Here is a 23705-nt window from a genome sequence, read left to right on the forward strand (position 1 = left end):
AGGAGAAAGAGAAAAATACCAGTCCTCTGGAAGAGTCTAGATTCTGAAATTCATACAGTAAAACCAGGGGAATACTCCAGATAGAAAACTGTCTTGTTCCTCTCTGCTTAGCCTCACTTCCTCATCAAATACTCCCTTAGAACTCAGGAGAAAGCCCACCTGGGGGTGGGTGACAGCACAATTCTAGGGTGGATCTTTCTGGAAGGCTCAGAGCAGCCCCATGAGTGAATGGGCTGAGGTTTAGGTAAGAAAGAGTGCCAGTACCCTGTGCATGTTGTTCTGTTCGGTAGATAGCAGAAAGACAATCACCAAGGGAGCAGCAGCTGACTTCCAAGACAGCCCTTCCTACAATAGCTGGAGCTCAGCATGGTCACAATTCTGAGGGTCTAGAGAGTCCAGCTTGTCAGTGCACATAGGAGCCGTCGGTTTGGGGCTAATCTACTAGCCAGATTCACAGGGAATGGATGAAACAAAAGTTAAAAGTTGGCAGTGGGAGCCAAATTATAATTAGAAGTTGCTTAGTGAGTATAGAGCCAAAGCAAGATATATTTGGATGATCCGTGGCCTGTGTTTATTAAATAGGGTGTCTCCTCTCTAGGCAGTGCCAGATACATAGTGACAAATTCTTATTTATTTAACAAGAATTTGTAAAGTGCTCAGAACAGTGTCTGACGCCTGTGAAGTGATTTCCCCTTTGTAACACTTAAAGTATAATTATTTTCCCTACCTTACCAATGACGAAGCATGCTCAGAGGCATTTAGAACTTCCCAAGTCACACAGGTATTATGGGACAGAACCAGGATTCCAGCTCTGGCTGACTGCTCCCAAGTGCCACCCTTAACCCTAGACTTGCGGGCTCTTAAACATTTGCCCTTTACTGGGCTGCTGCTGGCTGCCTCCCTTCTCCTGATATGTAGATTACAGTACAGCTGAGGAGCTCTGGGTATTCTTCTGCCTCCTGCTGACAGATGACCTGCTCTGGGATCCTTCTCCTGGCTGCCAGTCTCTTTTGTATAATTTCATTATCAAAGGCCATGGTTGCCTTTCAGCCTGCCTGGAGCACATTCTGGCCAGGTGCTGCTTCTTGTGTCCTTTGCTGCCTCCTGGTGTAAGCTCCCCATAATACAGGAGCTGCAAAATCAGTATGCTTATCCGACCTTTTATGGCTGACATCTGTTTTCTTTCCCATACCACAGTGCTCTAAACTGGAGAGAACAACTGCTGTTGGTACTGAGAGATTGGGGTGGCTTTCCCTGAAAGAGGCCCATGATCTTCCTGCCGTTTGCTATAATCTGTATAATGTTAGATGCTACAATATCCTTAGACTCAGTCCCACACTCACATTTTACAGACAAGAAAACAGAAAGGTTGAGTCTACTTAACTAGGAGGTTTAAGCAAGTTTTCAGTAACTTGAGGGCATAACTAGACCACTGCCCTGCAGATGACTCTCCCTGTATAGCCACAGAAAGACATGTGAAGATTGCTAGTGGCAATGGAGAAGGATTGGAAAGGGATTTTTAAAAATATGTAAACTTATTGAACACTACATGTGTCCCACACACTGTGCAAGGCAAGGGGGTTCCGGAGACTGACTTTACAATATGAAGAGTTGATATTCAAGGGGCAAGTTAACATTGTGGACATCCTAATATGCCTTCCCAAGCTTATGATACATTTACTGATTATCTTTGTTTCTAGCTGTTCTCGGGGTACACAATTTACTCAACAATCCAAAGTTTGATGAAGAAGTGACCAATGCTAAAGGTGGCAAAGCACCTGTGAGAAGTAAGTTGATGTGAAGTCCATGGTTTGTGAAACTTGGGAGCTCCAAGAGTTTGTTGGTAAGAGGGAGGCCTATTGACTGGGCTGCCTGTTGAATCAGATTTCCACCCTATAGATTCCATAGGTGGATTCTGTCAGTTCGCCAAGGGTCAGTCACTGGAGAAGTGTACAGCTTATTAGGTTCTCTCACTGACTCGTTCATTAGTCATGTACTGAATACCTACCGTGTGTCAGGAAGGTTCTAGGCTTAGGTACAAAGATAAAAAATGGCCTCTGCCCAAAGGAACTTCCCTATCCAGGGTTAGGATGGACCAATAAAATCAGGTAATTTTGCTCCAGCATGATCCAGGTGCTGTAAAAACTTACAGAAGATCACAGCTCTTCTTAGATTAATTGTATTTTATTCTCTTTGAAGGAGTTTCAGCAGGTACTTTCTAGTCTGAGCAGCATGTTTACAAACCATCATTTATACTGGGCTATTTATCCAGACCATAAGCAATGTTACTTTTCTTTTTTTTCTTTTTAGCTTTTGATATGTGCAGATGAAAATGTTTATCCTTTTAAACTTGGATATCAACGGGTAACATTCTGACAGCACGTTGGCTATTAAAAGTCTGATGCATCATCTTCTGGGCCTTTGTGCATATACATATTATTAAGTCTTTTTTAGACTATTATTTTAGGGAAATTTTAGGTACACAGCAAAATTGAGCAGAAGGGGACGCCTGGGTGACTCAGTTGGTTAAGCAGCTACCTTCAGCTCAGGTCATGATCCCAGCATCCTGGGATCGAGTCCCACGTCGGGCTCCTTGCTCAGGAGGGAGCCTGCTTCTCCCTCTGCCTCTGCCTGCATCTCTGTCTGCCTGTGCTCATTCTCTCTGACAAATAAATAAATAAAATCTTTTTTAAAAATTGAGCAGAAGGCACAAAGATTTCCCATATACTCCTTGCCCCCAATTCATGCACAGACTCCCCCAGTATCTACGTCCCCTATCAGAGTGGTACGTATATTACACTTGATGAACCTACCTTGATACATCTTTACCACTTGAAGTCCATTGTTTACATTTGGGTTCACTCTTGGGGTATGGACAAATGTCTAGTGACATGTGTCCACCATTATTATAGCATCATGCAGAGTAGTTTCACCATCTTAAAAATCTCCTCTGCTCACCTATTCATCTTTCTCCCCCCTAGCTCCTGATGACCACTAATCTTCTTATTCTATAGTTTTGCCTTTTCTAGACTGTCATATGGTTGGAATCATACAATGTGTAGCCCTTTCAGATTGGCTTCTTTCACTTAGTAATATACATTTAAATTTCCCCCATGCCTTTTCAGGCTTGATAGCTCATTTCTTTTTAGCACTGCATAATACCCTATTGTAAGGATGTGTTTATCCATTCATTTACTGAAGGACATCATGGTTGCTTCCAAGTCTTGGCAATTATGAATAAAGCTTCTGTAAACATCCATGTGTGGATTTTTTGTGTGTATATAAGCTTTCAGCTCCTTTGGGTAAACACCAAGGAGCATGATTGCTAGATCAAATGATAACAGCATGTTTAGTTTTGTAAGAAGCCACCACTATCTACCATTGTGGTTGTAACATTTTGCATTCTCACTAGCAAAGAATGAGGGTTTCTGTTGCTCCACTCTTAGCTAGCATTCGGTTTTATCAGTGTTCCAGATTGAGGTTATTCTTTTTTTTTTTTTTTTTAAAGATTTTATTTATTTATTTGACAGAGAGAGATCACAAGTAGTCAGAGAGGCAGGCAGAGAGAGAGAGAGGAGAAAGCAGGCTCCCCGCTGAGCAGAGAGCCCGATGCGGGACTCGATCCCAGGACCCTGAGATCATGACCTGAGCCGAAAGCAGCGGCTTAACCCACTGAGCCACCCAGGCGCCCCAGATTGAGGTTATTCTAAGTGAGTAGTAGTATCTCATGATTTCCATTTGCACTTCTCCAATGACATATTATGTGAAGCATCTTTTCAAATCCTTACTTGCCATCTGTAGATCTTCTTTTTTCAGGTGTCTATTAAGGTCTTTGGCCGAATTTTTACCCAGATTGTTGTCCTATTGTTAAGTTTTAAGAGTTCTTTGTATATTTTGGATAATAATCTTTTATTAGATCTGTATTAATTTTAGTGAGGTCCAGCTTTTCAATTCTTTCTTTTCATGGACCAAGCCTTTGGTGTTCTATCTGAAGAGTCATTGCTAAACCCTAGGTTATCTAGATTTTCTTCTGGGTTGTCTTCTAGGATGTCAATAGTTTTGCATTTTACATTTAGGTGATACATTTTGAGTTAGTTTTTTTTTTTGCATGTGGTCGTCTCGTTATGCTAGCACCATTTGTTTTGTAAAGACCATCTTTTCTCCATTGCGTTGCCTTTGCTCCTTTGTCAAAAATGAGTTGACTGTACTTACGTGGCTCTATTTCTCGGCTCTCTCTTCTGTTCCATTGATCTATTTGTCTAGTCTTTCACTACTGCCACACTGTTTTGGTTACTGTAGCTTTATAGTAAGTCTTAAAGTCTGATAGTGTCACTCCTCTAACTTTGTTTTTCATTTTCAATATTATGTTGGTTGTTTTGGGTCTTTTGCCTCTCCATATAAACTTTAAAAGTAGTTTGTCGATAAATATAAAAGAACTTGCTGGGATTTTCACTGCAATTGTATTAAATCTATAGCTCAAGTTGAGAAGAACTGACATCTTGACAATATTGAGTCTCTCCCAGTATCTCTCCATTTAGTTCTCTTTTATTGTTTTCAATAAAGTTGTATCATTTTCCTCATATAGAGCTTGTACATATTTTGTTATATTTATGTGTATTTCCATTTACATTAACTTTTTTTTCAAACTGTGTTTCTCTTCTTTTATCAGTACATGTAGGTTTGCCATATTCTTTTAATGAGTAGGTAGCACCTTATTAGGTGATATGCTGTAAGTTATTTAGCCATTTTCACATTGGTGAACTTTCATCATGTTTTGCTGTCACAAGCAACAGGTCAGTGAACAACCCTAACATATGTCTTTATGTATCCATGCTATTTTTTCTGTAGATTAGACCTCTAGATACATAATTATTGGGTCATAGAATACCAACATTTTCCATTTTGATAGGTGAGGCCAAATGAGTCTTCTAGAAAGTTTGCATCAGTTTACCTTCTCACCAACATAAAGACAATGTGTTTCCCTCCACATTGCTGCCAATAGCACATGTTATCTCTTTTCACTTTTTTTTTTTTTGCTACTCAAAAGGTATTTCATTTTTTATTTCACAGATTAACGACTTTTTATATTTTTGGTTGAGTGGCAAAGACTCTTCTGATCATATTACTTGTTCATTTCTAATTGACTTGTCTACTGATTTGTAGGAGCTCTGTGTATATTGAGATATTAACACTGTGTATGTTTAATATATGCTGCAAATATTTTGTTAACTGCTTTTGAGAATTGTTCCATTTTGCCTTTCTATCCGTTTCTCTTTCCATATCTTTGTCAAAATTAAACCTCTAAAATGGGTATCCGAGAAGGGTGGATATAGTCAAGAGGCCAGAGGGGACACCTGGCTGGCTCTTGATCTTGGGGTCATGAGTTTGAACCCCATGTTGAGCATGGACCCTACTTAAAAAGAATAAGTAAATAAATAAATATTTTTTAAAAATATTCCAGAAGAACAGTATGGTTTTGGAAATGAAAAGACTGTTTCTTTTTTGCATCTCAGATCCTGTGGCTTGATTATTATAGTCTGAAAGTGGTCCATATACAACAGCAATAACTGCCTCTTTGAAACTTTAACTCTGAACCATACCATTCCTATGCTTACTTTATTGAGAATAAGCTGTACTATCATTGATATTAGAGTATTATCAGAATCTGAGCATAGGAAGGAAAGTGCCTTTTGGGGGAAGTCATCTCCGATTTTGGCAGGAGAGCCCCTACATTTTCTTTTTAAAATTAAAATTTGTCTTAAAAAAAGAGCAAAAATAAAATTAAGTTAAAATTTATGTGTTAGATGTGGTCAAAGGTGAGAAGGTCAAACCAATATTTGAGGAACCGCCCAATCCTACCAATGTGGAAGTGAGTCTGCAGCAAATGAAAGCCAATGATCCCAGCCTGCAAGAAGTCAACCTCAACAACATTAAGGTATTTCATTATGGTTACTGTCAGTTACTTGATGTATCATGAAGTTAGAAAATTTAACAGTGATGACCAATGGCCTGCTTTCATACCTGGTTCCAATCCCTTGTAGTCCCCAATTATGACACAAGATATTCTGTTGCAAAGAAGAAATTTTTAAAAAAGTGATTTCTGGAATTCTTCAGAAAGAATCATCGTATTTGTGTTAAACATATAATATTGGTTATCTACTGCTGGGTAGTAAATTACTCTAAAACCTGGAGGCTTAAAACAACAAACATTACTTCACACAGTTTTTGAGTGTCAGGAATCTGGACTTAGCTGGGGAGTTGTGGCTCGGGTCTCAAGTGAGGCTGTTAGTAAAGCTGTCATCAGGGGCTGTAATCATCTGAAGGCTTGACTGGGGTGGAAGGATCCACTTTCAAGATGGCACACTCAAGCGGCATGGGTCTCTCCATAGAGCTGTCTCAGTGTCCTCATGTCATGACGATGTGCTTCTCTCAGTGCACGCGGTCAAAGAGAAAAAGAAAGAACAAACAGGAAGCCACGGTGCCTTTTATAGCCTATTCCCTAAAGTTACAGTTGTTACTTCTGCTTTATTCTCTTTGGTAATTAGTCATGTCACTCTCAAAGAGAGGGGAAAGAAGGGTGTGTGTGAGATAGATAGGTGGGTAGATAGAGGGAGAGAGAGAGAGAGTACATTGCCTGTATCTATTTTGTTGCTTCTTTTTGGGCTAACATCTGCCATTTAGTAATAATAACTGGCTTACATTGAGTACTCACTCTGTGCCATACCCTTTGCTAAATTCTTGAAATTCATTACGATAGTTCCCTGTTGTCTATGGTTTTGCTTTTCATGATTTCAGTTACCCTCAGTCAACCACAGTGCAGAAGTAGGTGATCCTCCTGATGTACTGTCAGAAGATCAGGAGTAGCCTAACCTTATATCACCGTGCCTATGTCATTCACCTCACCTCACCTCATCACATGGGCATTTTATCATCTCACATCACAAGAAGAAGAGTGAGTATAGCTATATTTTGAGAGAGAGAGAGAGACCACAGTCATATAACTTCTATTATAATATATTTTTATAGTTATTCTATTATTGGTTACTGTTGTCAATCTCTTACTGTGCCTAACTTATACATTGAACTCTATCATAGGTATGTAAATATAGAAAAAAATACATATATTGTTCAGTGCTATCCGTGGTTGCAGGCATCCATGGGGGTCTTGGAACACATCCCCCATGGATAAGGGGAGACTACTGCATCTCATTTAATTCTCAGTGCCACTTAAAGGGGTTAAGTTGCTCATGGCCACAGAGCTAATCTGTAGGCATCCAGGACTCATGTCAACCTCTAGTGTATCCCATGTTGCCTCCCTCCCAGTGGTCGGGACTGTGCTGAGTGCTGTGAAAGAGGGAGTAGGAATCATTTGGTCTTTATTCTGAAAATCTTATATTAGGAGCAAAACACTAAATAATTAACTACAACATGATGTGGTAAACCCCCTAGTGTTATGGAATTGCAGGTGAAGAATTTTTTCATTTTGCCTAGGGGAGTCAATAAACAAAGGAGGTGATATTTCAGCTAGGAATGAATCAAAGAAAAGGACAATAGAATTTCCAGGTGAAGGGAAAAGCATACCTGAGGGTGTGGAGCAGAGAAAGAGCATGATATGTTTAAAGATTGGCAAGTAGGAGGGAAGTTGGGTATGTGCATAATTTCTTGGCTAAAATGAACAGAAAGGTGATGTTAGAATGTCTTATTGTCTTATTGTGTTAGATTCCCTTATTAGACACTAAGTGGTGCTACTGGCCAGAAAGGCTCCATGGCTCAAAAATGGTTAATGGTTAATGGTTAATCCTTTTAGAAAGGATTTAGCTATCTAAAGCCATAAGGTATTTAAAAGCTGTGGGTCCTTGACTTGGGGTAGCTGGGACTACAGAACGGTTTATCAACTGTCTGTGTCTTCTTCATTTTAGAACATTCCAATTCCAACCCTGAAGGAATTTGCAAAAGCTCTGGAAACCAACACTCATGTAAAGAAGTTCAGCCTGGCTGCAACCCGTAGCAATGACCCCGTGGCGATCGTAAGTAAAATTTTAGAAAAAAATTTTTTTTAGAAATATAACCTAAGGGTACCTGGGTGGCTCAGTTGGTTAACTGACTGCCTTTGACTCAGGTCATGATCCTACAGTCCCAGGATCAAGTTCTACATTGGGCTCCCTGCTCAGTGGGGAGTCTGTATTTCCCTCTGACCCTCACCCCTTCCTCTCTCTCTCATTCTCTCTCTCTCCCAAATAAATACAATCTTAAATATATATATATATATATATATATATATGATGAAAGTATTTAATTCAGTAGAAACTATCTTTAATTTGTTTTACCAATTAACAATTTTTAGATCTGATAAATGTATTTTCTACACAGTTAAACACCATCAGTTATAATGAGACAATAAAACAGAACCCAAATGTCAGGCACTTTGAATTAACTAAAATTTTGTGAGCACTACACTTTTAGGTGAAAGAAATAAGATTGGATTTGTCATTTAGCTAAATAAACATTTAGATTTTGCTCTGCGCTTAGTACAAGTTTTCTGAAACTTTTGTATCTATGTGAACAAACTGGCACAGTCCATGGATACTATAAGACCCCCAAATCCTATAGGAAGTCAGCACATATAAAAGGATATTTCATTTTAATCTTTGAAATGGATTAGTATGTTTCAAAAATACTTTAAACAATGAAATCTTGGGGCACCTGGGTGGCTCAGTGGGTTAAAGCCTCTGCCTTCGGCTCAGGTCGTGATCCCAGAGTCCTGGGATCGAGTCCCGCATCAGGCTCTCTGCTCAGCAGGGAGCCTGCTTTCTCCTCTCTCTCTGCCTGCCTCTCTGTCTACCTGTGATCTCTGTCAAATAAATAAATTAAAAAAAAAATGAAAATCTTAAAACTTTTTTTAACGCTGTTAACCAGAATGTGAAAAGAATAACCAATCAAAAGCCCTGTTGGGTAGGAGGTTGGGTGAGCCTGGTGGTGGGTATTAAGGAGGACACGTATTGCATGGAGCACTGGGAGTGGTGCATAAACAACGAATTTTGGAACACTGAAAAGAAATGTTAAAAATAAATAAAAATTTCGGGGCGCCTGGGTGGCTCAGTGGGTTAAGCCACTGCCTTCGGCTCAGGTCATGATCTCAGGGTCCTGGGATCGAGTCCCGCATCGGGCTTTCTGCTCAGCAGGGAGCCTGCCTCCTTCTCTCTCTCTCTCTCTGCCTGCCTCTCAGTGTACTTGTAATTTCTCTCTGTCAAATAAATAAATAAAATCTTTAAATAAATAAATAAATAAATAAATAAAATTTTAAAAAACAAAAAAGCCCTGTTCCTTCCATGCATTTTAGGTAATTTGACTAAATAAGGATGCCCTGGACCCAAGTAAGCACTACAACTATTACCACATCAATGTTATTACTATTAATAGCTAAAATTTCTTGGGCAATTAGTAAATGTCAGCAGTAATCTCTGTGCTTTACACACATCAGCTAACCTAATCCTCACAGTAATATTATGAGGTATGTACTATTATTAGTTCCCGCTTTAACAAATGAGCAGTCTCAGGCTCAGAGAAGTTAAGTATCTTTTCCAGAGTAACACAGCCAATAAGTGGTACCACTGGGTTTTTCTGGTACTATAAGCAGGATGCTTCAGCCATCAAGCTATGCTTGATGTACACTTGTACACCATGCCTCCCTGTCATACAATTGCTAAAATATGTCTGTTTGGGGCAGCCTGAGCATCAGGCTGTGGTTCTACAAACGTCTAATGCTCAGCCCTTGAATCAAGCTGGAAAAACAAGTTTTCTTGACTTGATGTGATTTAAAATAACATGTCTGTTGGAAGACCTAAAATAGGTAACTTGCGGGAGGTTCCTGGGTGGCTCAGTCAGTTAAGCATCTGACTCTTTGGATTTCGGTTCAGGTCATAATCTCAGGATTGTGAGATTTAGCCCCAAGTTGGGCTCTGCATTGGGTGTAGAACCTGTTTAAGATTCTCTCTCTTTCCCTCCGCTCCACCCCTAAAAAATAAAATAAAATAAGATAAAAAAAAAAAAAACACCACATGAAAGTAGTGGCTTACCTATCACGGTTCTGGCACAGAGTACATGTTCAAACACCACTTGTTAAAAGAATGAATGAATATGCCCTCCAAATTCTCAGCAATTAAGAATATTTCCATGCTGTCAACAGCATATATAAGTATGCATATTACAGGGACTAAGTTACAGATCTGATGTTTTCACCAGCAGTTATTACATATGTAAATGTGTAAGTTGAAAGCAGTTTTGAATTTGAAACCTATAATTAAAATAGAAAAAGAGAGGGTGCCTGGGTGGCTCGGTGGGTTAAAGCCTCTGCATTTGGCTAAGGTTATGATTCCAGGATCCTGGGATTGAGCCCATCGAGCTCTCTGCTCAGTGGGGAGCCTGCTTGCTCCTCTCTCTTTGTCTACTTGTGATCTCTCTCTCTGTCAAATAAATAAATAAAATCTTAGAAAAAGAAAAAGAGTAGAACCAGATCATCGGTAAAGGTGAAGTTAACAATTTAAGGATTTTTATCAGTATATGATTTATATAACCTCTGTTGTTGGGTAGATTTGTTTTCAATAAAGCAAAATATTTGCAGTACATTTTGTATCTAAGTGACTAAAGGGATGAATAAAGAAATGATTTTTATCTCTATATAATACGTTGCAGTAAAATTGCAGGGATGGAAATAGGTTATAGTCCATTGTCAATACCACCAGTCTAACTCTTTTACCCAGTCAAATAGATAACTTGCTAAAGGACTAAATAAATTCTAAATCTAGTAAACTCTTCCATACTGTTTCTAATGCAGCAACCATGTGTTGATTGCATATCATGTGACAAGCACACCACACAATTGAAAGGAATAGTTGCAGTCCTTAGGGTGTGAAGTGACAAGCCTCTCTGGCCTGATTCCTGGATGGGATCCTATGGTCCAGCCCTCACCTGGTAGCCCTCAGGTGGTTCTCGTTTCAGCCATGCCAGATTCAAGAAAGAACCTTTCTGTAGGTTGAAAATTGTTTGATTACCCCAGAGGCAACAGAGATTTTCAAAAGGTGATTATGACTGAACAACTCACGGTAAAGAATTAAAGATGGGGGCTCCTGCCTGGCTGGGCTGGTTCAGTTGATACAGCATGTGGCTCTCGATCTTGGGGTTGTGAGTTTGAGCCCCACTTTGGGTATAGAGATTACTTAAAAAAAAGAAGAAGAAGAAGAAAAGAATTAAAGAGCAGTGTTAAAGCAAAGAGTTTCAAGAAATTTTTCTCTTTAAAATTCACAAACAGAAGGTTGCTGGTACGACTCAGTCAGTTAAGCATCTGCCTTTGGCTCAAGTCATGATCCCCAGGTCTTGGGATCCAGTTTTCCTTACTTTTTTTCATACCATATATTTGAAATCCAGTGCAAATTTTCCATTTACAGCACGTCTTAATTCAGACCAATCATTTTCCAAGGGCTTAAGAGCCACATGTGTCTTGAGGCTACCCTGTGGATGGTCCAGATTTGGACAATGCTTTCCATATAATCCTATAAAGCACAGAAAGCAAAACCTTCTCTTTAAAAATGTATTTCTAGGGGCACCTGGGTGGCTCAGTGGGTTAAACCTCTGCCTTCAGCTTGGGTTGTGATCCCAGGGTCCTGGGACTGAGCCCCACATTGGGCTCTCTGCTCAGCAGGGAGTCTGCTTCCTCCTCTCTCTCTCTCTGCCTGCCTCTCTACCTACTTGTGATCTCTGCCTGTCAAATAAATAAATCGAATCTTTAAAAAAAAATGTTTTTCTACTGTAACTATTTATATAACATTTAAGAAATCTAGTCTTTGTTTTACTGATGTTATCCCCAGCACATGTAATAGATGCTTAAATATTTGCTGAACTGAAATTAACTTGGGCCTGCAGCCCAGGGTTATGTTTGGCTGGGTCTCCTCTGTTTTGTTCAGTATGAGAAAAGTGTTTTCTCAGTTTAAAAGAAAGTGGCAAGATCCTGGCTACTTGCCAGGAAGTCCTGCAACTTTTTTTTATAAAGGCCTAATTGCTTCGACATTTTGTTATTCTAATAATGAACATAAATCTTGAAGCCTGGAGTGTCCATAAGGAAAAGCCTGATGTATTTCCGTCTGATGCTGTAATTAAAATGTGTACATTTAATTCTAATTAAGGACCTAGCAGTGAATAAATAACGCTTTAATTTACATGGTGTACAATGATGTCAGTCCAAATCTTCGAGCTTTCTTTGCAGTTAAAGTAACTGTTTGACTAATACAAAAGGATTATTCTTCTAGTCTAGTGCTTCTCAACTTGGGGTAATTTTGCCCTCCAGGGGACATTTGGCAGGGTCTGAAGATATTTTTTGGTTGTCATGACTGGGAAGAGTGCTGTTGGCTTTCAGTGGGTCTCAGAAGCTGCTAAACATCCTGTAGGACACAGGATAACGTCCCACAACAAAGAATCCTCTGGTCTCAAACGTCATTGGTGCCAAGGTTGAGAAATCCTGTTCTGGTCCCAAGTTAGATTCCTTCTCTTCCTTCTTCCTGTGTTTTCCACCATAAAAACAATTAAAATAATTAAGAAGTTCCTTGTTCCATTTCCCAGAGCAATCAGTATTAGCAATTTGTTTTTCATTCTTTTATCTGTTGTCTTTATGACTTTAATCAAAGTGGTTCTCAATCCTGAAATAAAATCTTTTCTTAAAAAAGAAAAAAGGTGGGGGGGCACCTGGGTGTCTCAGTCAGATAAGCATTTGCCTGCAGCTCAGCCCATGATCTCAGGGCTTTTTAAAAATACAGAAGTCCAGGGATGCCTGGATGGCTCAGTCAGTTGGGTGTCCTGCTGCTTGGTTTTTTTTTTTTTGTTTTTTTTATTTTTTTATTATTATTTTTTTAATGTTTATTTATTTATTTGACAGAGATCACAAGTAGGCAGAGAGGCAGGCAGAGAGAGAGGAGGAAGCAGGCACCCCACTGAGCAGAGAGCCGGATGCGAGGCTCGATCCCAGAACCCTGGCATCACGACCTGAGCTGAAGGCAGCGGCTTTAACCCACTGAGCCACCCAGGCGCCCCCTGCTGCTTGGTTTTGTCTCTGGTTGTGGTCTCAGGGTGGTGGGATTGAGCCCTGTGTTGGGCCGTGTGCTCTGCATAAATTCTGCTTGTACCTCTCCCTCCCCACAACCAGATTTATGTTCTCACTCACCAACTTGGTCTTTCAGCCATGCACATTTTGTAATTCTGGATGTCCATTACTTTTCCTTATTTCAATGTAGTATTTGAACTTCTCAGAACATTTTCTTTCCTTTTTTTAAAGACTTTATTTATTTACTTGACAGACAGAAATCACAAGTAGGCAGAGAGGCAGGCAGAGAGAGATAGAGAGAGAGAGAGGAGGAAGCAGGCTCCTTGCAGAGCAGAGAGCCCGATGTGGGGCTCGATCCCAGGACCCTGGGATCATGACCTGAGCCAAAGGCAGAGGCTTAATCCACTGAGCCACCCAGGCACCCTCAGAACATTTTCTTATTCAAATTCCTCTTTTTTTTTCTCCCCACAATAGCCAGTATTTATTTTATGGATACAGTGTATTTTCTTTTTCTTTTTTGGTGGGAAAGAAGAGGGAGAATAACAATTAGAAATTTTACATTAGTTTCTGTTCCCTGAATAATCTCTGTTCTCTCTATGGCATATTGTCCATTTGGCTAACGTGATTTTTCTCTTCCATGAGGTTGGTTTTCCTACTTTGTCTGGCAGTCACTGGTTGCCAGACTTGCAGAGAACGAGGTGGTATTGTGTAAACCTGGATCATTTCCTCGAAGTTGTGTTGTGTCACCATCCAACAGACTATGTATTTTATTAATTTATCAACTGCCTTCTTAGGACAGAGATTTTTGTTTTCTCTGCTGCTGACACATTGTAGTAGCCCAATAAATAGTCTTTTGTGGATGAATGAATGAATACTTTTGTAAGCAGGCAGGTGGATTGACTGGCAGCGCCCTCTGAAGGGTGAGGAGCTGACAGGTGGCTGGGAGTATCCCACAAGTCACAGCTAGGGGGGCTTCACTCTGGGAGGGGTTCATTCCTGCACATGGCTGCCTCTCCTCTCCATTTCTCCCACATAGCATCTGATGGGAGGTGTGAAGGTGCCTCTGTTTCTGCGCACCTTCCATCTCAGGTCCTAGCCTCACAAGAGGCTCTTCCTGGGAAGGTTTTCATTGACAGTGGTCCTGGCAGGTGTTTCTTTTCCAGGATGATGCAGGGAGGATGTGCTTTCCATCTGCTCTAGCTATTCCAGTCTGTTCTTTTTTAAAGATTTTTTTTTTTTTGACAGGGAGAGAGGGATCACAAGTAGGCAGAGAGGCAGGCAGAGATGCAGGAAGGGAAGCAGGCTCCCCACTGAGCAGGGAGCCCAATGTGGGGCTTGATCCCAGGACCCTGAGATCATGACCTGAGCTGAAGGCAGAGGCTTAACCCACTGAGGCACCTGGGTGCCCCCAGTTCATTCTTAAGACAGTTCTTTAATGAGATGCCCTGGTCGGGACTTACCTCTGGTGTCTCAGGCAACAGCTTTTTTGGTGGTCATTTCTCCACCAGTCTGTCTTTTTTCTGTATTTCAACAATTCTTCAAGGTAATGGCCCTCTATTTTTTGTTTCTCTTGCACTGTGAGAGTTCGGTCACTTAAAAATGGTATCTTTTCTTCATGCCTGTGGCAAACTTTGGGTGTAAGGGGAATAGGCAGGTGCATGTATATATCTCTTGTTTTGAACTAGAAGTGTCCAGTGGATTTGCCACTCTGAGTGGTAATTATATACCAAAAGTTATTTTTGAGGAATTCTAATTTATAGATGACCTGAAATAATATGACTAAACCAGTAGTGCCACATGCTAGTCAACAATAAAGTTTTCTAGTCAACAGTAAAATAATTCTGAGATCAGGTCCTTTCTACATTTCTTCTAATGTTTAAATGTCTTTTTCTCAGAGTGCCTGGGTAGCTCAGTGGATTAAGCCTCTGCCTTCGGCTCAGGTCATGATCTCAGGGTCTTGGGATCGAGCCCTGCATCGGGCTCTCTGCTCGGCGGGGAGCTTGCTTCCCCCTCTCTCTGCCTGTGGCTCTGCCTACTTGTGATTTCTCTCTCTGACAAATAAATAAATAAAATCTTTAACAATAAATAAATAAGTGTCTTTTTCTCAAAAAACAAAAAAGGCAAAAAATAGAACCCCCCCACATACACAGAAAACAAACTGATAATGATAATAGATGGTAGTGGGATTTTACTTAATGTTCTTAACCCAACAAAGTTCAATACTTTGTAATCCTTTTTTTAAATTAAATTAAATTAAATTAAATTAAATTATTTATTTGTCAGAGAGAGAAAGAGAAATAGAGAGAGCACAAGGAGGCAGAGTGGCAGGCAGAGGCAGAGAGAGGAGCAGGCTCCCCACTGAGCAAGGAGCACGATGCGAAACTCCATCCCAGGACCCTGAGCCAAAGGCAGCCACTTAACCAACTGAGCCACTCAGCCATCCCAACACTTTGTAATCCTATGTCAGGATTTTTTGTTTTTTGTTTTTGCTTTGCAGTATACAAAATTAATAAGTCTGGGCTGCTGGACTGAATTATTCTTAGTTTGATTTAACTAAGTTTTTCTTTAAGTGTATAAAAAACCCCTGTGTTTAATTTGGGGCTGGGGAGTTCAGTAAATCAATTTTTGGAAGCATTAATGGTTACTTTTTGCATAATAAGGCTTTTGCAGATATGCTGAAAGTGAATAAGACCTTGAAAAGCCTCAACATCGAATCCAATTTCATCACTGGGACTGGGATCCTGGCCCTGGTGGAGGCATTGAGAGAGAATGACACCCTGACCGAGATCAAGATCGACAACCAGGTATGATGCACAGGGTGCATGTGAATTGGGGAGCCACACGGCAGTGAGTTCGAAGTCAAATTCTGTGACTCAATTTGATGTTCTGGCTTTCCTGTAAGTTACAACATCTGGGGTCCGGTGGAGTGTGTGTGAGAGTGCATGTCAGTAACAAAATATGACATATGGTAAGACAGAAAGGACCAGCTCTCCCCCAGTCCTCGGCTAGTCAGACACCAGGGGAGACAGGAGGCCACAAGTGTTGACAGCCATCACCACCCTTGCCTCCCACCAGGAATCTCAGCCAGTCCTGTTCCAGCCTTGCTGTTGCATCTCACTGGGGCTGTGGCAGATTGGCCATGCCCAGAAACGGACTCCTTGCTCTCAGTTGGAGGTTGCCAGAGCTGGGGTTGGGGGGTGGGCAAGAAAAAACAAGCAGAACTGGACTCCTGCAGTCTGGGGCTGGCCGTCGAGCCTCTTTGGAGGAATCCAGGTTTGAAGATGGTCTGGCTTAGAGGAGAAGGCCACACCCACAGGGCAGTCACAGTCTCAGCTCTGTTGCAGTGTCTCTTAGGTTCCCATCAACAGCCAAAGCAAGCTGCTTGTCCCTACGGCCATATCCTCCCAGATCCCGAAAACCTTTTCCCAGCATCCGCCTGCCATGTTTCTACTTGCTCTGCAGCCTTCAGCTGGCTCCTGCTGTTGGACGGCAATTCTGAGTTCTCAGCACAATGCTGTGCCCTGCCCCTTTCCATACAGGGAACTGTCTGCCATGGGACTCAGTGATTCTGAGAGGCCTAGACACTGTTTAGTGGGAAGAAAGGGCCCTGCAATGGAACAGTTCTCCTATGGAGTGGTGGCAGGGACGTGGGGGGAGGGCCTGCTGAGAGTGCCCCCTGCATGTCTGGAAATTCCCTAGTCTAACAGCTGATAGAGCTCCAGGAGTCTACCCAGGACTTATTCCTTAAGTTTGGAACCCCCCCCCCCCATGAATAGGTCCCATGAATAGCTCTACTTCCCGTTTTTTGTTGTTGTTGTTGTTGTTGTTGTTGTTGTTTTGGCTAATGAGGACATGTGGGCTGCTGCAGTGCAGGTCTTCCTCCCCTCCACTCCTCCAGAGGCTTGCTGCTGGGGGAGCAGGGGAACATACAGAAGACAGGCACTCCTTTCCTCTCACCCTCCCCAGAAGGGATGCATCCCCAAAGCAGTGTTCCCAAAGGACGATATGTGAAGGGGGTATGCACACCCAGCCGTACACCCTCAGGAAGCTCGAAGCCGTTATCCTGGTGTGTGTCCAGCTGCTAGTACAGTTAAGAAGAGGATTTGTCAGGGAGTGGGAGAGTGGGAAAATGAGCCAGAGAGAAATATGAACTGAGAGAAATGCAGTGATAGCTCAGGAATATTTACCAAATGAACTAGTATTAGAAAGAAGTGAAATGAGCTCTTAGCATATTATTTCCAGGACATCTATGACAGAGGTGGATACATGTATTTAACTTCTTATGTTGGTTTAGGTCATTATGAAACCCCATATCTGACCTAATGTTCCAGATACTGTGTTCCTGACTTCTTGTAAGATACCACCTGGTTAAGATGGCCATTTAAAATATAGTTAAATTCGGGGTGCCTGGGTGGCTCAGTGGGTTAAGCCTCTGCCTTCAGCTCCGGTCATGATCTCAGGGTCCTGGGATCGAGCCCCACATTGGGCTCTTTGCTAGGCAAGGATCCTGTTTCCCCCTCTCTCTCTGCCTGCCTCTATGCCTACTTGTGATCTCTTTCTCTCTGTAAAATAAATAAATAAAATCTTTAATATATATATATATATATATATATATATATATATATAGTTAAATTTGAATTTCAGATAAATGACAAATGATTATTAGTATAAGTATGTACCATGGAATATTTGGGACACACTATACTAAAATATATATATTTTTTTTTATTTATTGAAATTGTTTGTTATTATTAATCAAAATTCAGTTTTAACTGAGTGTCCTGTATTTTTATTTGCTAAACCTGGCAACCTGACATCTGATGAATGAGACAGAATCCCAAATATTGAGAATAGAGCAGCTTTTCATAATGCATGTGAAGAAGATCCTGAAATACAAAGCCTGAATTTGCTGTCTTAAATCTCCTTACATCAACTTTATCACCCTTCTTCAGTTCTCTGGGATGGAAGCATGTCATTTTTCTACATTATTCCCCAATATGCCTCTGAAATAGCTTCTTTGCATTTGTGATAAGTAAGAGGATTGAGACTTTCTAGAGAAGCTGGAAAAGTTCTTTGCTTTATTCCAAGAAAGAGGAAATTCAGAGTCAGAACTTGATTTCCATTCAAATTTTGTTTATTGACTCATAGGCTATTAGAAGTAGACCTCAGTTTTCTCATCTGTGTAATGAAGGGTTTGAAATAAAATAATCTGTAGGACCGTTTGGTCTCAGCAGCTCAGACCAATTTAGCATACTTTGGAGTGGGCAGCTGCACCGAAATGATGGCCTACTGAGAACCTGTCACTGGGGCAGGCTGCGGTGGCTACGCTCCAGGAAAATAGGTAATGATTTAATCAGATGCCCCATGTGAGAGGAACAATCAGTGACACATATTAATGAAACAGATGGGTAACTGCTAAATAAATTTGAGTAAACAAAAAAGGTCATTTGAAAAAAAAAAAACAGAAGAAATGTATGCTTAAACTTTTATTTCCCTTTCTCCTTTGTACTTAGTGACTTATAAAGAGGAAACAAACAAATTATAAGAAATTTAGACCTCCATTTGTTGACCTGGGTTTATATAACACAAAAGACCTCAAATAAAAAGACTCAGGCTGAGAAAGAAAGATGCCCTATGTTACATTACTTTCTCCCCTCCATTTCTCAGCCCCTCCCCAGTATGCTTTTCTGCAGCTCCTACATCCCTTATATAGCCAGCAGCAAACCCATCCTGCATGTTACCCAAGCACAAGACTCTGAAGGTGTGAGAATTGTGAGGGGTAGTAAAGGGACTTTTATGTCATCCCTCCCCATCAGCCATATCCAGCATGAGCTCCTTCTGCCCTTGGACAGCACTACTTGGCTCAATTCAGGGGCATAGGGTATAGCTAAGGGGGCCCCAACTGTAGCTCAGGTCTCAATCCTTAGCCCAGCCCACTATTCTAAAGCGTGTTGTAAGCTAAAGTTGTTCATGGAACTGTGAGGTCAGGATCCCTTTTTTGCTGCCTCTCCCTCCTATTAGCCTGGAATGCTAAGCTCTAAACTGGATACCCAGAGTTGTTATTGTCTGACTGGAAATACCACATTTTGTTAATTTCTTGGGGGAGAGACTGGTTTGACAGGTTGCTGGGTGAAAAGAAAGAAAAGGAGCAAAGAATTAAACCTTTGGACTCACCTAGAACACAAAAGTTTTTCCCTAAACTTTTCTCCTTCATCTACTAAATACTTAAATTTTCCAAATTTAAAAGGTATATTTTAAAATATAATAAAAATATAACAAACAACCAAAACTTCAGGATCCTGGGGTGCCTGGGTGGCTCAGTGGGTTAAAACCTCTGCCTTCGGCTCAGGTCTTGATCCCAGGGTCCTGGGATGGAGCCCGCATTGGGCTCTCTGCTCAGCAGGGAGCCTGCTTCCTCCTCTCTCTCTGCCTACTTGTGATCTCTGTCTGTCAAATAAGTAAATAAAATCTTAAAAAAAAAAAATTTTTAACTGCAGGATCCTGGCACAGAAATAGACTTGGCAGAACAATGGATTCCAGAAACACATCCAAGTACACCTGAGAATTTTGTAGCAAAGGTTCCTGTGAGGAAAGGATAAAGTAGAAGATAGTGGGACAATTTCATTAGCATTTTGAAACAAGATTAAGCTAGGGCTGTATCTTGACTCTTACACTTAAATTCATTCCAGATGAAATGAAGATTTAAATATGAAAATATATGGAATCATAAAATGGAAGAAATCAGAAGGTTTTCTGATAGAAGAGATCAGAAGAGCCTAAACATGATATAAAATCTAGGAGATTGATACAAATTTAGCCATATGAAATGAAAAAAGAATCAAAAAGAAAGTCAAAAGACAAACTTAACAACACATTTGACAGAAGGGTAATTTCCTAATATATAAGAAACTTACAAATTAATAAGAAAAAAGGAACCACAGGCTGATAAAAAAAAAATACACAAATGACAGAGATTGGTATTTTCTTATTTATTTATTTATTTGACAGATGGAGATCACAAGTAGGCAGAGAGGCAGGCAGAGAGAGAGGGGGAAGCAGGCTCCCCACTGAGCAGAGAGCCCCATACGGGACTCGATTCCAGGACCCTGAGATCATGACCTGAGCCAAAGGCAGAAGCTTAGTCCACTAAGCCACCAGGAGCCCAAGATTGGTATTTTTAAAAAGAGACATACAGATGCATAAGAAAAGTAATTGTTTTTATTCGTAATTTGAGAAATGCAAATTAAGGCAATTAAATAAATACAAGTGAAATATAAATCTTCACCTGTTAGATTGACAGAGGGGGAAAAGATTGATAATATCCCGTGTTGGACAGCATAGGGAAAATAGTAAATCTGAAACACTGTAAGTAGGAGTAAAAAACTGTCATACTTTTGAGGGTAAGTGAGTATCAAAATTTGAAACATGTTTACTCTTGGGCCCAGCCCTAATTTGCCTTACAGGCACACTTGCAGAAATGTCCTAGGATATACTACATGTGCAAGGGAAATTCACTGCAGCATTGTTTGGAATAGTAGAAATGGCAAGTAGAAATGGGAAAATAAAAATATGTTTCAGAACACAATGCTCATATAATCCATTTATATGAAAAAGCATACATGTACATATTAGGCAGATATATGAATGCATAGAAAATGTCTTTAAAAACTACATACTACATGGGACGCCTGGGTGGCTCAGTTGGTTAAGCAGCTGCCTTCGGCTCAGGTCATGATCCCAGCGTCCTGGGATCGAGTCCCACATCGGGCTCCTTGCTCCGCAGGGAGCCTGCTTCTCCCTCTGCCTCTGCCTTCCACTCTGTCTGCCTGTGCTCGCTCTCACTCTCTCTCTCTCTGACAAATAAATAAATAAAATCTTTAAAAAAAAAAAAAAAAAAAAAAAAAAAAAAAAACTACATACTACATGCCAAACTGGCTTTTTCTATGGGGGGTGGAAATACTGGGGGAAGGGAGCTTTTGTATTTTATACACTTCTTGTATGCTTTTTCTAAGTAAGCCTATATTTTTTAATTTAAAAATTTTTAATAAATATGTTATGGAAATTTTTTTGAATTTTAATTTTTGTTAAATTTTGATTTTAAATTCCTTTATTTGTATGCCCCTGGGTTTTCTTTTTAATTCTAATTATTTTTTTCTTCTATATCTCAACTTCCAAAAAAAAAAAAAAAAAAACCCCAAACCAACCAAGAAGCCTCTTTTCACCAACTTAAAAAACTTGGGGATTTATCTACAGCCCAATAACCCCTTCAGTGTTTGTTAATTCCAGTGGCTATGGTTCAAACCACAATGAAGTTTCTTTGGGAACTCCCACTGAGACGCTGGTGAGAAAGAATGGCCAGCTGGTTGATGACCTTTAATTATTTTTGGAAGTGGATTCCAGAATAGAAATTTTAGTAATTGGATTGATTGCTGTAAGACAGTTTCAACTACTTAAAAACACCCTTTGTTTAAAAAAACAAACAAACAAAAAAAACCCCTTTGTTTATAAACTGTAGAAACTGGGGTAAATTGGAAACACAGAATATTTAGTTTTGCTTTAATTTTACATGTGGAATCATTTTTTTCCTTCATAAATAATTTGCTTAGTCTTTTCAGTTCAGCATTCCAGCAGATTTGGCTGTCTGTTGGATTTTGCTTCCAGACAAGGAGCAGGTCTCAAGTGACTGTATGGGAGAAAATATCTCCAGTGACTTTATTCCTTTCCATGTGAGACTTTTGACCCTTTCCCTTTTTGTCCAGCAAGTAGCTACGCATCTCTCCCATGCAAGTAACTGTTTCCTCTTTCTTCCTGATCGTCCTGTGTCTGTTCCACACCTGTGACCAGAGGCAGCAGTTGGGAACAGCTGTGGAGATGGAAATTGCCCAGATGCTTGAGGAGAATTCAAGGATCCTCAAGTTTGGATATCAGTTTACCAAGCAAGGGCCTCGAACGAGGGTGGCAGCCGCCATCACAAAGAATAATGACTTAGGTAATGCAGCCCTATTGTGTGCTGTTAGCAATTAGAAGAGCAGGATGACGGTTGATTTCTCCACTGCAGATACGGTATCTCACAGATCTCATTCCACTGGCCTTTCGTGTCAGCCCTGGATCAAAGGCACATTGTTACGTTACCGTAGGAATTCTCATCAATTTCACAGTGTTTCCGTTTTATTGTAACATTCTCTCAAGAAGAACTGTTTGTTCTTTTTTTTTCCAGACAGCCTTTGATTGTTGGTTGGTTTTCTTTATGTATTTGGTTCTCCTTTCTTACACCTATTTACCCTATGTTGTTATCTGCACCAGACGATGGATACAGTGACATGGAGATTCCCAGTTCAATTATGTTTGACCCCTGACTCTGCTCTTGCACTTGGGTTTAAATACAGTTATGTCTGATACTTTGGTGATGTCCACGTGAAATAAACTAGTGGAGCTATGTTATAAAGGTTAAACTTAGAAGTAGCTTTTTCAGGTAGCCCCTCATTAATTTTTCCTGCTCCTTACTCTTTGCTGAGGATCCTTGACATTTCTTCTGTTAGGATGAGAAGGGGGCATATCCTGGTCAACCGCAGCACAGAAGACTGGGACAGACTGGGAAGGCTTGTTCTGGGCACAGCTCAGTCACCTGAAGCAGCATGGCAAAAGGACATTCAGGAGTAGACAGTCACTTGGCAAGCAGCCAGCCAATAGCAGAACTCTGTCCACAGTTTGAGGTTCAGGGACAGATGTTAGACCTTGAACGAGAGAACTGGGCACAGTGTTCTACCAAGAAGTGTTCTGGCCACAGGGAGGATTTGGGTTGTAGACCAGACAGAAACCAGGAGCTGGAACCAGAAGGGGCAGGTAAAGATAAATGCACATCTCCCTGCCCAGACATCCTCACCCAAGACGCTGAGCCCCAGGCGAGGTAGGTTGTGTGGCCTCTAGAGGCTGGCCAGGCATATGGCAGTTCTTCCCGTGGGGATGTGGAGGATGAGGCGAAGGGGGCAGCCCCACAAACAGGGCTTTGGGGAAGGATAGAGACAGCAGTCAGAAGACAACTAGGAGAATGGCAGGGAGTCCACAGCTGAACAACATGGGGACCAAAAAGAAACAGGCAAAAGAAGAGGCTGGAAGTAAATGGAAAAACGATCATGAGCCCAGGAGTGGCAGTGGTGGGCAATAGCTTTTGTCTCATTTTCCTTCCGGCTGGGCTATTTAAAGTGGAGAGTTAGAGCAGGACCACAGCCAGGGCACCTTTTCTGCGAAATCGAGGAAGGTTACAGTAACCCTCTTCTGACCCACCAGATAGGCCTGCAGGTAGAGAGGTGAAAGGGGGACATGGGTTGCAGAACCTGGAAATGGGCCATTGGGGAACCCTGATTTCTGAGTTTGCCTGCCATCTAAATCATCCCTTCCTTGGAAGCTTGGGGGGTTTTATATAAAATGGGTTTAGAAACTTGGAACATTGTTTGCAGCTCCTCCTGGTTGTCAGGCCGTAAGCAGCATTCATAGATTATAAATGTGTCGTCCTGGGGAGTTAAAGGCAGCTGGAGGTCAGATCACACAGAGGCTGAGCTGTGCTGTGGATGAGTGACCATGGAAATACTCAGCAATTCACTGTTTCATGGGTCTA

The 23705-nt window shown here is 41.0% G+C and overlaps 1 protein-coding gene across 2 annotated transcripts in view; it reads left to right on the forward strand.

Moving 5' to 3' along the window:
• The window catches only part of TMOD2 (tropomodulin 2), a 75888-nt gene that overhangs the window by 44054 nt on the left and 8129 nt on the right, over nucleotides 1-23705 (forward strand). For both annotated transcript variants that reach the window (XM_059181553.1, XM_059181551.1), the window contains 5 exons: nucleotides 1701-1787; nucleotides 5805-5935; nucleotides 7920-8027; nucleotides 15751-15894; nucleotides 21935-22079. In XM_059181553.1, coding sequence (XP_059037536.1) covers nucleotides 1701-1787; nucleotides 5805-5935; nucleotides 7920-8027; nucleotides 15751-15894; nucleotides 21935-22079 — 615 coding nt within the window. The remainder of the gene's footprint in view (nucleotides 1-1700; nucleotides 1788-5804; nucleotides 5936-7919; nucleotides 8028-15750; nucleotides 15895-21934; nucleotides 22080-23705) is intronic.

Source organism: Mustela lutreola, chromosome 7 (assembly GCF_030435805.1).
Source record: "Mustela lutreola isolate mMusLut2 chromosome 7, mMusLut2.pri, whole genome shotgun sequence".
Classification (NCBI taxonomy): domain Eukaryota; kingdom Metazoa; phylum Chordata; class Mammalia; order Carnivora; family Mustelidae; genus Mustela; species Mustela lutreola.